Source organism: Cherax quadricarinatus, chromosome 33 (assembly GCF_038502225.1).
Source record: "Cherax quadricarinatus isolate ZL_2023a chromosome 33, ASM3850222v1, whole genome shotgun sequence".
In the NCBI taxonomy this organism is placed as follows: domain Eukaryota; kingdom Metazoa; phylum Arthropoda; class Malacostraca; order Decapoda; family Parastacidae; genus Cherax; species Cherax quadricarinatus.
The window spans coordinates 1,344,952-1,362,296 of NC_091324.1; the positions used below are offsets into that span (position 1 = coordinate 1,344,952).

Below are 17,345 nucleotides of genomic sequence, written 5' to 3' on the forward strand. Positions count from 1 at the left end.
TACTGTATTTTATACTGTAAGGTTTAGGATAAACACTGTGTACAACACAAATAGTTGTTTATTTCCCAGAAATTTGGCATAAAAAACACGGTCGTAAGTCGAGTGGTCCTAAGTCGAGCAGGTCGTAAGTCGGATGGTAGGTGCACATGTGGAGTAAAATAAAAGTTGGATGTGAAAAGTGGGTTATAGTAAGCATATATGCACCTGGAGAAGAGAGAAGTGTAGAGGAGAGAGAGAGATTTTGGGAAATGTTGAGTGAATGTGTGGGTGGTTTTGAACCAAGTGTGAGAGTGCTTGTGGTTGGAGATTTCAATGCTAAAGTGAGTAAAAATGTTGTGGAGGGAGTAGTAGGTAAATTTGGGGTGCCAGGGGCAAATGAAAATGGGGAGCCTTTAATTGAGCTATGTGTAGAAACAGGTTTGGTAATAAGTAATATATATTTTATGAAAAAGAGGATAAATAAATATACAAGGTATGATATAGCACGTAATGAAAGTAGTTTGTTAGATTATGTATTGGTGGATAAAAGGTCGATGGGTAGGCGTCAGGATGTACACGTTTATAGGGGCAACTGATATATCGGATCATTATCTAGTTGTAGCTACAGTTAGAGTAAGAGGTAGATGGGACATGAGGAAAATGGCAACAACAAGTAAGAGGGAAGTGAAAGTGTAAACTAAGGGAGGAGGAAGTTCGGGTGAGATAAAAGCAACTATTGGCAGAGAGGTAGGCTGGTGCAAGTATGAGTAGTGGGGGGGTTGAAGAGGGTTGGAATAGTTTTAAAAATGCAGTATTAGAATGTGGGGCAGAAGTTTGTGGTTATAGGAGGGTGAGTGCAGGAGGAAAGAGGAGTGATTGGTGGAATGAAGTAAAGGGTGTGATAAAAGAGAAAAAGGTAGCTTATGAGAGGCTTTTACAAAGCAGAAGTGTTATAAGAAGAGTAGAGTATATGGAGAGTAAAAGAAAGGTGAAGAGAGTGCAAAGGGAGAGCAGATGAGAGAGTGAGAGAGGCACTGTCAAGAAATTTTAATGAAAATAAAAAATTTTGGAGTTAAACAAGTTAAGAAAGCCTAGGGAACGTATGGATTTGTCAGTTAAAAACAGAGTAGGAGAGTTAGTAGATTGGGAGACGGAGGTATTGGGTAGATGTTGAGAATACTTTGAGGAACTTTTCAATGTCGACGAAGAAAGGAAGGCGGTAATTTCATGCACTGGCCAGGGAGGTATACCATCTTTAAGGAGTGAAGAAGAGCAGGATTTAAGTGTGGGGAAGGTGCATGAGGCATTACGTAGAATGAAAGGGGGTAAAGCAGCTGGAACTGACGGGATCATGACAGAAATGTTAAAAGCAGGGGGAGATACAGTGTTGGAGTGGTTGGTATTTTTGTTTAATAAATGTATGAAAGAGGGGAAGGTACCTAAGGATTGGTGGAGAGCATGTATAGTCCCTTTATATAAAGGGAAGCGGGACAAAAGAGATTGTAAAAATTATAGAGGAATTAGTTTACTGAGTATACCAGGAAAAGTTTACAGTAGGGTTATTATTGGAAGAATTAGAGGTAAGACAGAATGTAGGATTGCGGATGAGCAAGGAGGTTTTAGAGTGGGTAGGGGATGTGTAGATCAGGTGTTTACATTGAAGCATATATGTGAACAGTATTTAGATAAAGGTAGGGAAGTTTTTATTGCATTTATGGATTTAGAAAGGCATATGATAGAGTGGATAGGGGAGCAATGTGGCAGATGTTGCATGTATATGGAATAGGTGGTAAGTTACTAAATGCTGTAAAGAGTTTTTATGAGGATAGTGAGGCTCAGGTTAGGGTGTGTAGAAGAGAGGGAGACTACTTCCCGGTAAAAGTAGGTCTTAGATAGGGATGTGTAATGTCACCATGGTTGTTTAATATATTTATAGATGGGGTTGCAAAAGAAGTAAATACTAGGGTGTTTGGGAGAGGGGTGGGATTAAATTATGGGGAATCAAATACAAAATGGGAATTGACAGTTACTTTTTGCTGATGATACTGTGCTTATGGGAGATTCTAAAGAAAAAATGCAAAGTTTAGCGGACGAGTTTGGGAGAATGTGTAAAGGTAGAAAGTTGAAAGTGAACATAGAAAAGAGTAAGGTGATGAGGGTATCAAATGATTTAGATAAAGAAAATTTTGATATCAAATTGGAGAGGAGGAGTATGGAAGAAGTGAATGTTTTCAGATATTTGGGAGTTGACGTGTCAGCAGATGGATTGATGAAGGATGAGGTTAATCATAGAATTGATGAAGGAAAGGAGGTGTGTGGTGCATTGAGGTATATGTGGAGACAAAAAAACTTTACCTATGGAGGCAAAGAAGGGAATGTATGAAAGTATGTGTAGTGGTACCAACACTTATATGGGTGTGAAGCTTGAGTTGTAAATGCTACAGCGAGGAGACGGTTGGAGGCAGCGTAGGTGTCCTGTCTAAGGGCAATGTGTGGTGTAAATATTATGCAAAAAATTCGGAGTGTGGAAATTAGGAGGTGTGGAGTTAATAAAAGTATTAGTCAGAGGGCTGAAGAGGGGTTGTTGAGGTGGTTTGGTCATTAAGAGAGAATGGATCAGAGTAGAATGACATGGAGAGGGTATAAATATGTAGGGAAAGGAAGGCGGCGCAGGGATCGTCCTCGAAAAGGTTGGAGGGAAGGGGTAAAGGTTTTGTGGGTGAGGGGCTTGGACTTCCAGCAAGCGTGCATGAGTGTGTTAGATAAGAGTGAATGGAGACGAATGGTAATCGTGGCCTGACGAGTTGTTGGAGTGTGAGCAGGGTAATATTTAGTGAAGGAATTCAGGGAAACCAGTTATTTTTATATAGCCGGACTTGAGTCCTATAAATGGGAAGTACAATGCCTGCACTTTAAAGGAGGGGTTTGGGATATTGGCAGTTTAGAGGGGTGTGTTGTGTATCTTTATATGTGTATACTTCTAAACTGTTGTGTTCTGAGCACCTCTTCAAAAGCAGTGATTGTGTGAGTGAGGTGAAAGTGTTGAATGATGATGATGAAAGTATTTTCTTTTTGGGTCACCCTGCTTCGGTGGGAGATGGCCAACTTGTTAAAAAAACGAAAATAGATGTGGACATAGGAAAAAAACTTCCTACAGGGAGGGAAGAAAAAAATGGTGGGGGTGTGCTAAAACATCGTGGTCCAAGGCAGTGACCCTCGGAGGCATCACTGCATGCCTTCCTGTGTCTGGACAGATACTGCAATACAGGAGACATCGCTGCAGCTGAGCTGTGATGTAACAGGGTACGGTCTCCTCTGGAATGGCGAAGCAGTCATCATAATAATCGCTGCAGGGTCACTCATCCTGGGGCACAACCTGCTGGTACCCTCGAGTGAAGCGTTGTCAGTCCTCGGCAATTGGGCAGGGCTTCTGGCAAGCGACTCAGGAGGACATTTCTCGACTGGTCTTGTTGCTGGGGCTGTCACTGCCGGCGAGAGTGGAGTAAGTTGTAGCAGGGACAATTCAGGTGAAACACCCTAACTGGAGTGAGCGAGCTAGCAGTCAAAGTGACATCATCTTTGTGCAGGCTGTTCACTGAAGCTGTGACACGAGTCAGACAATCACTTGCTGACAGGGCTACTGTAGCTTGACGGTATCATTCTCTCGACAGTTGGAGTCATAGTAGAGGTTAGTCTTAAGCGTCCTCAGACTGGTTTTCTACAAATAACTGCACTCTGACAGTCAGGAGGTGGAGTGAAATAAGTCTCAACTGGGAGTCGTAGTAGGTATGACTGCAGGGCATCTATGAGCGGCGAATAATCAGAGCTTTCTGTACAAGGGGGGCTCAGATAGCTGTAACTGACGCCTGGACTGACTAATGTCAACTGTCAACAGTCACAACGGGTGACAAGTAACACAAGGTGCTACCAGTGGTCTGGGCTCAGAACATACTGTGGTCCACACACACAGCTGTGCTCATACCACACAGGACACATGGAAAACTGCACACACCCGCACTGCATATGCAGTTACGTGACTTGCACTAGCAGATGACGTTTTTCTGTGCATATATCGACACTAAGCCATACACAAACATGTGAGAACACTGACTTGAGAGGAAATTAACATATGACATATATCTTCTTGACAACACTGAAACAAATTTGCTCACTGTGAAACTATAACACTGTCAATGTGACATCCTGTGGTGACGTCAGGCGTGACGTCGTGAGGTGACGTCAGGCGTGACGTCGTGAGGTGACATCAGACAGCATGGTGACCTCAGGCAGACGTCATGGGTGATGTTACAAGGTGACGTCGGGCAGACGTACAGTGTGACGTCCTGGGTGACGTTGGGCAGCATCGTAACATCAGGGAGTGATGCGAGCAGTATGGTGATGTGGGCAGCAGACCACAGCATGTGGCTTGGGATCTGGCTTGTTAACCCACGTGACTTGCTCCATGTGGCTTCGAGTGGCCTCTGGCACTCGGATACTCAGCTCTGGCAAAGAATTCACAACGAATTTCTAGAAAAACAGCAGAGAGGGAGTAAGAGTAACGGTGAGTTGTGTAGTGTGGTGGCGTGAGAGGACTCAGTCCAGCTAGCCAGTTTCCCTGAATCCCTTCACAGAATATTACCCTGTTCACTCCAACAGCTTATCAAACCCCTGAAACCATTCGTCTCCATTCACTCCTATCTAACATGCTCATACATGCCTGCTATATGTCCAAGCCCCTTGCACACAAAACCTCTTTCACCCCCTCCCTCCATCCTTTTCTAGGATGACCCCTACTATGTTGATGGGTAGAGTTCTGGATGTGTATATTTTAGAGGGGCTACATCTATCAGATCATTTAATTGTAACTACAGTGAGAGTAAGAGGTAGATAGGGTAAAAGGAGATTGTTATTAGTGATTAAGACACAAGTAAAAATTTATATATTAAAGGAGGAAGTGTTTGGAGAAAGCTGAGTAATGAGGAGGTTGCAGAGAGATATGGGGTAGATTTAAGAATGCAGTGTTAATGTGCAGCAGAAGTTTGTGGGTATAGGAGGGTGGATTCAGGAGGAAAGAGGAGCAATTGGTAGAATACTAATTAGGTATAGAGAGTGGAAGTACAATGGGAAGTAGAGTGCCTGCACTTTGAAGGAGGGCGTTTAAGATATTGGCAGTTTGGAGGGATGTCTAAACTGTCGTATGTGAGTGAATCTGCAAAGACAGTTATTATATATGAGTAATGGTGAAAGTGTTGAATAATAATGAAAGTTTTTTCTTTCTTTTTGGGTTTCTCTTCTTTTTGGGTCACCCTGCCTCGGTGGGAAGTGGCTGACATCTTAAAAAAAAAAAAAAAAGTGGTAAGGAAGAAAAAGCTAGCATACAAGAGATTTTCACAGAGCAGAAGTGATATGAGGAGGGCGAAGTATGGGGATAGTAAAAGTGAGGTCAAGAGAGTGGTGAAAGGCGTGTAAAGGGCGAGCAAATGATAGTGGGTGAGGTTTTGGTTTTAAATTTTGCTGAAAAAAAAAAAAAAAAGTTTTTGAGTGATATTAAGTTGAGCAAGCATAGGGAATGAATGGATGTAACAGTTAAAACCAAAAGAGGGAAGTTATTAGATTGGGAGTTGGAGGTATTGGGAAGATGGAGACAATATTTTGAGGAACTGTATTTGGAATATTTTGAGGAGCTATATTTGGAGATGGAGGGAATATTTAGAGGAGCTATATTGGGCAGGGAGGTATAGCATCTTTTAGGAGTGAGGAAGAGCCACGTAAGAGTATGGGGGGCGGTGTGCAAGGCTGTGGGTAGAATGAAAATGGGTAAAACATCTGAGATTGATGTGATCAATGTTAAAAGCATGTGGTGCATTGGTTTAGTAACTGTATGAAAGGGGAAGGTACCTGTGGATTGGCAAAGAGCATGAATAGTTCATTATATAAATGAAAAGGGGATAAAGGAGATAGTTAGAAATGAGCAAATTAAGGGTAAGACAGGGAGGGTAGGGAAAGTGAAGACCATTGAAGCATACACGTGAACAATATTTAGATAAAGGTAAGGAAGTTCTTTTGTTGCATTTATGGATTTTGAAAATGCATATGGTAGGGTGGATAGGGAATAATGTGACAGATATCATAAGTGTATGTAATAGGTGGTAGGTTGCTTAAAGCATTTAAGAGTTTTTATGAGGACAGTGAGGCTATGGGTTTTGGTATGTAGAAGAGAAGAAGTGGAGTTGTTACAGTTGCTTATTGTCAGTGATGTGCTTGGGGAGATACTGAAGAAAATTTGTAAAAGTTCGTGGAATATGGGAATGTATGTAAAAAGAGGAAATTAAAAGTATACATAGGAAAGAGCAAGGTGATGAGAGTAATAAGAAAAATAGGTAATGAAAAGTTAGATATCAGATTGGAAGGAGGGAGTATGGAGGAAGTAATAGAGCTCTAATATTTGAGAGTTGCCTTGTTGACAGATGGGTTTATGAAAGATGAGGGGGGAAAATGGTAGTTTGAGACAGAATGTTATCCATGCAAGCAAAAAGGGGGAATGTATAAGAGTATGAGCACACACATAAATGGGTATGAAACATGGAAATGTCATGTCTGAGGGCAATGTGTGGTGTGAATATCTTGCAGAGAATTCCTTGTTTGGAGATTAGGAGGAGGTATGGGGTTACTAAAAGGATTATTCAGAGGACTGAAGAGGAGTTGTTGAGGTGGTTTGGATATTTTGATAGGATGGAGAAGGGGGTGTATAAATCTGTAATGTAGGGAATACAGGGTAGGGATCATCCTAGGAAACGTTGGAGGGAGGGAGTAATGGGGGCTTTGCATGCAAGGGGCTTGGATGTCCAACAGGCATGTAAGTGTGTTAGATAACTGAGAGTGTAGATAAGTAGGTTTTTATGAGTTGATATACTGTTTGAGTGTGAGCAGGTTATCATTTATGAAGGGATTCAGGGAAATTGATTTGCTGCACTTCGAGTCTTGGAAGTGGGGAGTGCAGTGCCTGTACTCTGAAGGAGGGATGGAATATTGTAGTTTGGAGGGGAATCTGAGATGTAATGTTGGCATGCCTCTGGGAAGTTGGTGATGGAATGAGTGATGGTGAAAGTGCTTCTTTTTCGGGTCACCCTACCTTGGTGGGAGATGGCCAGTGTGTCAGAAAGAAAAGTTTATTGTATACTTGTTAGTAAAGCAGAACAAAGCAATAATGTAGTTAGAGTACAGATGTGTAGGGGCAAGCTGTAGCTTGACACACACTATCCCATTCTCACACCTTGCTAACTCTTATTCAGGAAAGCAATGGTTTAGTTTTCCAGTTATACACCAGTTGCAGAGAGTAGGCTTACTGTAATTTGCCTTTGTTCTTATTTAGGAGGGCAGTGTTTTAGCTGTAGTTGTTAAAGACAAACTAAATTATGTATAACTAATCCTTAAGTAAATCTTAATTATTTTATCTACAGTTTTTAACCAATTTCTACCTAACAAATGTAAATATATGTGAATATAATGAACATACACAAAATATTAATCCATTGGGTAAAAATTATCTGTGAAAAAATGTTTAAAATTCATCCTTCCCTGCAAGGAAGGTTCTTTGATGCTGGTGAGGAGCTGGGATTGGACCTGTGCTTCCCTGTATCTCCCATTTCTCTATATTGTATGACCCCTGTAGGTTTTAGACTTCCCACCCCCTACTGTATGACCCCTGTAGGTTTTAGACTTCCTACCCCCACCCCCACCAATGAATTTAATAATCTTTTATTCCTCACAAAGGCCATCATCTCCTACCAAACCAGGGTGACCTAAAGATGAAAACATTCACTGTGCAGTTGCTCTCTCTCTAGAATTGTGCTGAAATCTGATATCACAGTTCAGATAATCCTCTAATTACAGCATCCCCACCCCTCCTTCAAAGTACAGGCACTGCCCTTCCCATCTCCTGGACTTGAGTCTGGATAACCAGTTTCCTTGAATCCTTTTATAAATGTTAATTTGCTTGCATTCCAACAGCACGTCAAATCATAAAAAACACTTGCCTCCACTCACTCCTATCTAACATTCTCTCGCAATCCTCTAACACTCAAAACTTCCTTTATTCCTTCCCTCCATCCTTTCTTAGGATGACCCTCCCTCCCCCCTCCTCCTCCCCTCCACCCCAGATTTTTACACCTTCTTAGTCATCCTATTTTTCTCCATCATTTTTGGGTGTACAAACCACTTCAACAGCCCCTCCTCAACCCATTGAATAATAGTTTTGTTACTGTGCACCTCCTAATCTTTAAACTCTAGATTCTCTGCATAATATTCACACCACTTATTGCCTTTTGAACACAACAGCTCTACTTCCCCCAGCCTCCTCTTCAGTACAACATTCAAAGCCCATGTTTAATAACCATACAACATTGTTGGTGCCACTTTTCTCTAGTACATTCCTCTTTTTGCCTGCATTGATAAAAGTTTTGCCTCCACAGATTACTTAACACTTAACATTTATTTTTTGCCTTGTTTCCAATAGAAATCCCATCTTGAAAAGGTGACCAGACGAGGAATTTAAATATCTGTTTTAATTTTTTCTACACTTGAAATTTATTTGATGGTTTGCTATCACAAGTGAAAGTATGAACATTTTCTTCTAATGTGAATAAAGAATTGTATAGAAAATTAGAAATAGATGTAATAAACTAAATGACCGTAAGATGCAAGTAACAAAAGGGAGCCTTAATTACATTTCACCTACAAGAGTCTTTACTTATTAGTGAAACATCCTAATAATAAAAGATCTCCTTTTCTATATTTTTTTTTTTTTAACAAGTCGGCCGTCTCCCACCGAGGCAGGGTATATGTATATGTTTTAATCTCTTATTGGCTTAAAACAACCAGACCCCTATATGCTGCTGCATTGTGGGTGTAGGCAAAGAATCTTTCAATACAAGTCACTACCTTTATTCTGTTCTTCTGCATCTGCTGTGGGTGATAGAGGTTAACCAATCTTGATCTTCATCAGTCTCCACTACCACCACCTCTGTTCTTTTCTCAGCCCTCTTACAGTTGTTATTGCCTAAAATTATTATTGAGGTTAGAATTTAGTTAGCCATGCAAGAAGCTGCAACGTTTTTCAGTCTTGACAGACATTGAAAGTTCTGAGATATGATTTCCTACCATGCATGAATATTAGAAATTTGTCACAGTTTGTACAAGTAATTTTTTTTTTTCAGGCTTTGCAGTACCTGATATTAATATCTGAAGTCGATGATACCGAAATATTCAAAATTTGCTTAGAGTACTGGAACACATTAGCTTCTGATTTATATCGGGAATCACCATTCCTGCCTCCTACTGGCGCCTCTCCACTTTATCTCCCAAGACCAAACTCCCGCCGACAGTTCTACCAGCCAATACTTACAAAGGTAAGCTGGCTCTTATTTTTAACTCTTAAACTGTCCAAACGTAGACCTACGTTCACGTGTGGGGCGCTCCGAACGTTGATCTACATTTTTTTTTCTATTACATGCTTTACGTAAAAAAAAAAAGTGAACATAGATCTACATTTGGACAGTTTAAGAGTTAATATATGCTCGAATGTGGAAATGCAGTAGCTGTTCTTTTTAATATAATTTTTAAGTTGGATGAAGAGCTATATAGAAGAATATACACACCATAATTTTATCCTCCCACATTTGAAACCTGAAGTCATCTGCAAATTGCAATAATGTTGAAGGATCAATTATGGTAGGAAAAGGGGGAATATAAATGTATAAAGGCATGGATTATGTGATGTAAAATAAGGGTTGGATGTGAAAAGTGGGTTATAGTAAGTGTTTATGCACCTGGAGAAGAGAGAAATGTAGAGAGGAGAGAGAGAGATATTGGGAAATGTTGAGTGAGTGTATGGAGAGTTTTGAACTAAGTGAGAGAGTACTTGTGGTTGGGGATCTCAACGCTAAAGTGGGTAAAAATGTGGAGGGAGTAGTAGGTAAATTTGGGGTGCCAGGGGTAAATGAAAATGGGGAGCCTATAATTGAGCTCTGTTTAGAAAAAAGTTTAGTAATGAGTAATGCATATTTTATGAAAAGGAGGATAAATAAGTATACAAGGTACGGTGGGCCCTCGGATATCAGCCGTAATCTGTTCCTGAACCTCAGCCTAAAACCGAAATAATATTTCCCATGAGAATTAATGTAAGTACAATTAATCCATTCCAGACAAAAATATTCACAAAAAAATTTTTTTTTAACAATTAAATTATTGAAGACTAATGCTGGCTTCTCGAGTGCCTGCTACACTTCCTGCATGTCTGCTACACTTCCTTCATGCCTGCTACACTCCCTGCGTGCCTGCTACACTCCCTGCGTGCCTGCTACACTCCCTGCGTGCCTGCTACACTCCCTGCGTGCCTGCTACACTCCCTGAGTGCCTGCTACACGCCCTGCGTGCCTGCTACACTCCCTGCATGCCTGCTACACTCCCTGCGTGCCTGCTACACTCCCTGCGTGCCTGCTACACTCCCTGCATGCCTGCTACACTCCCTGCGTGCCTGCTACACTCCCTGCGTGCCTGTTACACTCCCTTCGTGCCTGCTACACTCCCTGCGTGCTTGCTACACTCCCTGCGTGCCTGTTACACTCCCTGCGTGCCTGCTACACTCCCTGCTTCTATGCCTGCCTGCCTGCCTTGAATTCTATTGTGTTTCTCAGTTTCTTTACCAAAGTAACTTTACTAAGAACTTTCTTTGGGGCCGTGGTGACTTATTTCACAGTTGCACTTGATAAATAGCCACCATAAACAACTGATTATAGCTAAATGTTTGGATGAAAGAGCAGAAGCTTCCTCACTCGCCTAGAGACACAGCCAGACTGACTGCAGCGGCTGCTGGCGGGCAGGTGTACACATCCCATACAGCCAATAAGTGAAATAATGGAAGATAACCGGAAGCTGAAAAACTAGCCCATAACCGAGTTGGCTGATAACAGGAAGGGCCAATAACCGAGGGTCCACTGTATGATATAGCACGTAATGAAAGTAGTTTGTTAGATTATGTATTGGTGGATAAAAGGTTGATGGGTATGCTTCAGGATGTACACGTTCATAAAGGGGGCAACGGATATATCGGATCATTATATAGTTGTAGCTACAGTTAGAGTAAGAGGTAGATGGGACATAAGGAACATGGCAGCAGCAAGTAAGAGAGAGAGGTGAAAGTGTGTAAGCTAAGGAAGGAGGAGGTTAGGGTGAAATATAAGCAACTATTGGCAGAAAGGTGGTCTAGTGCAAGTATGAGTTGTGGGGGGGTTGAAGAGGGTTGGCATAGTTTTAAAAATGCAGTATTAGAATGTGGGGCAAAAGTTTGTGGCTATAGGAGGGTGGGTGCAGGAAGAGGAGTGATTGGTGGAATGATAAAGTACAGGGTGTGATGAAACAGAAGAAGGTAGCTTATGAGAGGTTTTTACAAAGCAGAAGTGTTGTAAGAAGAGAAAGAGTATATGAAGAGTAAAAGAAAGGTGAAGAGAGTGCAGAAGGAGAGCAGATGAAAGAGTGGGAGAGGCACTGGCAAGAAATTTTGCTGAATGTCGATGAAGAAAGAGAGGCAGTAATTTCATTCACTGGTCAGGGAAGTATAACATCTTTTAGGAGTGAAGAAGAGCAGGATGGGAGTATGGGGAGGTGTGCGAGGCATTACGTAGAATGAAAGGGGTTAAAGCAGCTGGAACTGACGAGATCATGACAGAAATGTTAAAAGCAGAGGGGGATATTGTGTTGGAGTATTTTTTTTCTTTTTCAACAAACCGGCCGTATCCCACCAAGGCAGGGTGGCCCAAAAAGAAAAACAAAAGTTTCTCTTTGTAAATTTAGTAATTTATACAAGAGAAGGGGTTACTAGCACCTTGCCCCCAGCATTTTAGTCGCCTCTTACAACACGCATGGCTTACGGAGGAAGAATTCTGTTCCAATTCCCCATGGAGATAAGAGGAAATAAACAAGAACAAGAATTAGAAAGAAAATAGTAGAAAACCCTGAGGAGTGTGTACATATATGCTTGTAGTATATGTATGTGTAGTGTGACCTAAGTGTAAGTAGAAGTAGCAAGATGTACCTGTAATCTTGCATATTTATGAAACAGACAAAAGACACCAGGAATCCTACCATCATGTAAAATAATTACAGGCTTTCGTTTTACACTCATTTGGCAGGACGCTACTGCCTCCCTGGGTGGTTGCTGTCTACCAATGTACTACTTATAAGAGTAGTTGGTATTTTTGTTTAATGAATGTATGAAAGAGGGGAAGGTACCTAGGAATTGGCAGAGAGCATGTATAGTCCCTTTTATATATAGGGAAGGGGGGACAAAAGAGATTGTAAAAATTATAGGGGAATAAGTTCATTGAGTATACCAAGTAAAGTGTACTGTAGGGTTATTATTGAAAGAATTAGAGGTAAGACAGAGAGTAGGATTGCAGATGAGCAAGGAGGCTTTAGAGTGGGTAGGGAATGTGTAGATCAAGTGTTTACTTTGAAGCATATATGTGAACAGTTTTTAGATAAAGGTAGGGAAGTTTTCATTGCATTTATGGATTTAGAAAAGGCATATGATACAGTGGATAGGGGGAGCAATGAGGCAGATGTTGCAAGTGTATGGGAATAGGTAGTAAGTTACTAAATGCTGTAAAGAGTTCTTATGAGGATTGTGAGGCTCAGGTTAGGGTATGTAGGAGAGGAGGAGACTACTTCCCGAAAAAAGTAGGTTTTACACAGGGATGTCACCATGGTTGTTTAATATATTTATAGATGGGGTTGTAAAATAAGTAAATGCTAGGGTGTTGGGAAGAGAGATGGGATTAAATTATGGGGAATCAAATACAAAATGAGAGTTGGCACAGTTCCTCTTTGCTGATGATACTGTGCTTATGGGAGATTCTAAAGAAAAGTTACAAAGGTTAGTGGACGAGTTTGGGAGGGTGCTTAAAGGTAGAAATTTGAAATTGAACATAGATAAGAGTAAGGTGATGAGGGTATCGAACAATTTAGATAGAGAAATTGGATATCACATTGGAGAGAGGGAGTATGGAACAGGTGAATGTTTTCAGATATTTGGGAGTTGACTTGTCAGTGGATGGGTTTATGAAGGATGAGGTTAACCATAGAATTGATTTAGAAAAAAAAGTGAGTGGTGCGTTGAGGTATCTGTGGAGACAAAAAATGTCATCTCTGAAGGCAAAAAGGGAATGTACAAAAGTATTGTGGTACTAACACTCTTATATGGTTGTGAAGCTTGGGTTGTAAATGCTGCAGCAAGGAGGCAGCTGGAGGCAGTGGAGATGTCCTGTCTAAGGGCAATGTGTGGTGTAAGTATTATGCAGAGAATTCAGAGTGTGGAAATTAGGAGGTGTGGAGATACTAAAAGTATTAGTCAGACTGCTGAAGAGGGGTTGTTGAGGTGGTTTGGTCATTTTGAGAGAGTGGATCAAAGTAGAATGACTTGTAGAGTATATAAATCTGTAGGGGAAGGAAGGAAGGGTAGGGGTCAGCAAGCGTGGGTGTGGGTGTGTGTGTGTGTGTGTTTGATAGTAGTGAAAGGAGACGAATGGTTTTTGGGACCTGACGAGCTGTTGGAGTGTGAGCAAGATACTATTTAGTGGAAGGATTTAAGGAAACCAGTTAGCCAGACATGAGTCCTGGAAATGGGAAGTACAATGCCTGCACTTTAAAGGAGGAGTTTGGGATATTGATAGTTTGGAGGGGCTTCTAAACTGCCGTATCTGAGTGCCTCTGCAAAGACAGTGATTATGTGTGAGGTGAAAGTGTTGAATAATGATGAAAGTATTTTCTTTTTTGGGGGGGGATTTTCTTTCTTTTTGGGTCACCCTGCCTCGGTGGGAGACGGCTGTCTTGTTAAAAAAAAAAAATGTATAACATCACTGTGAAAGGGGTCATAATAGATCTTGTTGTGGAGAGAGAGAAAATGGAATTAAGATAAGTAGAAATAACCTAGGTAGTAGGTTGGTACACAGGAGCCGCCCAGGGAGGTACTATTATCCTGCCAAGTGAGTGTAAAGTGGAAACCTGTAATTGTTTTACATGATGGTAGGATTCCTGGTGTCATTTTTCTGTCTCATAAACATGCAAGATTTCAGGTACGTCTTGCTACTACTTCTTACACTTAGGTCACACTACACATACATGTACAAGCACTCTAAAGGAGGGGTTCGGGATATTGGCAGTTTGGAGGGATATGTTGTGTATCTTTCTACGTATATGCCTCTAAACTGTTGTGTTCTGAGCACCTCTGCAAAAACAGTGATTATGTATGAGTGAGGTGAAAGTGTTGAATGATGATGAAAGTATTTTCTTTTTGGGGATTTTCTCTTTGGGTCACCCTACCTCGGTGGGAGACAGCCGACTTGTTTAAAAAAAAAAACACACACACTCCTCTTTTTTTTTTTTTTTTACTAGTTCTTGTTTATTTCCTGTTATCTCCATGGGTAAGTGGAACAGAATTCTTCCTCTGTAAGCCATGCATGTTGTAAGAGGCAACTAAAATGCCGGGAGCAAGGGGCTAGCAACGCCTTCTCCTGTATAAATTACTAAATTTAAAAAGAGAAACTTTTGTTTTTCTTTTTGGGCCATCCTGTCTCTGTGGGATACAGCCAGTTTGTTGAAAAAAAATAAAATTTTTTTTTTTTGCGCACACAGAAATATGGGTTAAAAGATGTAAAACGGAAGCAGGAGAATCATTGCTGGTTAAGTGAAATGTTTCACTACAAGTTTTTTTTCATTGATTCCCAAGGCTTGGTGAAAAAATTTTATCAAGAAAGCTTTCAGTGATCCAAGATTCCTCCCCCCCCAGCCTTGGATGGCACACTGTCAACTCTCAGAATGTCAGTGTTAATTACATTCTAGAGTTATACTACTCACAGCATCACAATAATCCACACATTTCTAGATCCTGATTTAAGAATAATTTCTTCAATGCTAATGCAGCATGAGTCATATAAAAACTTTGATGATATTGAGTATGAACTGAAAGAAACTTTCCTTGGAGAGAATTCAGCAGCTCAAAAACTGGTTTTTCTAGCAGCATCAAGCAGCACTGGTAATGAGTAAGATGCATGCTTTAGACGTCTTTAATTCTAAAACTTTTCTTCTACACAGTGTGTTTTTGTAGCCCTGGAGAATAATGGAAGGATGTGGCCTGATCCTAGACCAGATCTGGTGAATCAAGGCATGATCAACCAGGCTGTTACTTATAGTCACATACAGTCCAATGTATGAACTACAACCCAGCTGGTCAGGAACTGATTTGAGGAACTAGAGTTCCCTCTTCAGGACAACCAGTTAGTAATTTCCCATTTGCACAGGGAAAAGATGAGGGACGTCTTGACACTCTGAATTATCTTACTGCACACGCTGTGTGCCTTTTTTTTATTGGAGGAATGCTGAACCGTCTGCCAAGTCTCTCGTGTTCATATGGAGTGATTTCGGTGTGCAGGTTTACGATCAGTCCCTCCAGGATTTTCCAAGTGTAGGTAATTGAGTACCTTTCTTGCCTACATTCCAAGGAATATAGCTAAAGGGACTTAAGCTCACAGTAAACTGGCAGTAAGCACAGAGAAGTAGACAAAAACATACATACAAATCCTCAGTCTGATCTACAATATGGCCTCCAGTCAATGCATATACAGCATAAATGTAGTCTAATGTAAGCACCACAGCCTCTTTTGGTTTCCTTATTTAGGCAGTAATGCCACTGCCATATACTATTTGTTTATTCTGTTCTTAGGCTTGTGGCAATGTGAACACCAGTCCATTTGCTTTTAATTGCTTTTTATGATTTGCAATTAGATCCCCAGCCAACTGTGTGATATGATGTTGGTAATGCTGGCTAGAAATTATTCACAACTTCAAACTCGTCACCTTCTTTAATCTCTGTTACATCGTCCTCTCGTTCTTCTGGCCCTTCCCCCTTCTCATATATATACTGGCACCCTTCCCTGCACACTTCTGTGTTACTAGTTAATGGTACAAGTCAGACCAAAATATTGTAAGTTTTATTCTCCTATGCGCAGGTTATTTATATATCATCCTTACTTATCAGACTCACCTCTGCTTTATTATAATAACAGTATACAATATTAACAAGCAGAGGAGTAAGACATTTGCACCAGTCAGAATCTTTATTACTGAAACATTTTGTCAACATGGTAGGCTTCTTCAGACAAACACAAAGATGGCTAAATACGGAGACAGCAGAAGCAGTGGAAAGATTAAGATGATATGATAAGTTCATCAGCCAAGTAGTAGTAGTTTTGAGGTGGTCATTCCCTCAGCCGTGATAAGTGTTCACCTTCATTGTCTTGGGTAATGCTCAAGATTATGAAGCTGAACACTTTCCATTGCTGAGGGACTGACCACCTCAAAACTACTTCAAGGCCGGAGGATTCATCACATCACATCAATGGCTTTATTGGGCTATCCTGGGTGGCTAATCCCCTGGGATAAAAATGTGAACAAAATCTTATCTCCGCTTCTGATGTCTCTATACTTAGTCATCTCTCTTCTAAAACAGCAAATCTTCAAGAGAGTATAGTCTTACAATGGGACTTGGACAACAACATGATGTTTAACCCGTAAACGGTCCAAACATATATATACGTTTTTTCAACATTTGAAAGTATGTAAAAAAGTAATCTTCTTTTTGTTTTGTTTTTTACATTTGAAAATGTGTAAAAAACTTTGATCTACTTTTTTTTTTTTGTTATATTTGAAAATATGTAAAAAAAACATAGATCTACATTTGTAGCACTACACATGTGAACGTAGATCTGCTTGGACCGTTTACGGGTTAATGAAGGAAAGTTTCAGTTGCTCCTCTATGGAAGAATGGAGGAAATAAAGGCAAATGGGGTAAAGGACAAACTCAAATCATTTAACAGAGTAAAGGTTCCATTTGCAAGACTTGGAGTGATGTCAGATCTCATACTGAAGGATCACAGCAATGTTGCTATTGCTACTGAAAGGAAAATGATAAGCTGGATAATTAGTCATTATTTCAATCAGAGCTGGAATATGGCTGTATATTAATGGCTCACTTCAAGGCAGAAAAAAATGGTGAGCTGGAAAATACAGAACTTTTATTGCTTGTAAACATCAAACATATGAAACTATTAGGAACCTTTTAATTCTTTGCTGCTGATGTTATGTTGGTGCTTTTTTTCTTCTTCTCGTTGAATCTTTCTTTTTCCCCAGGTAGTACATCAGCCTCCTCCCATCTCGTAATTTAATTATATTGATGTTACTGGGGTTAAACTTTAACAAATGCTTATTTGACCATTCCTCAAGTCTCCAGTCTTCCTGCAACTTTTCACCATCAG

General features: G+C 40.6%; 1 protein-coding gene across 2 annotated transcripts in view; it reads left to right on the plus strand.

Moving 5' to 3' along the window:
* emb (exportin-1 emb) overlaps positions 1-17,345 on the plus strand; it is a 203,150-nt gene that overhangs the window by 55,610 nt on the left and 130,195 nt on the right. For both annotated transcript variants that reach the window (XM_053783767.2, XM_053783766.2), the window contains exon 9: positions 9,195-9,386. In XM_053783767.2, the coding sequence (XP_053639742.1) occupies positions 9,195-9,386 (192 nt within the window). The remainder of the gene's footprint in view (positions 1-9,194; positions 9,387-17,345) is intronic.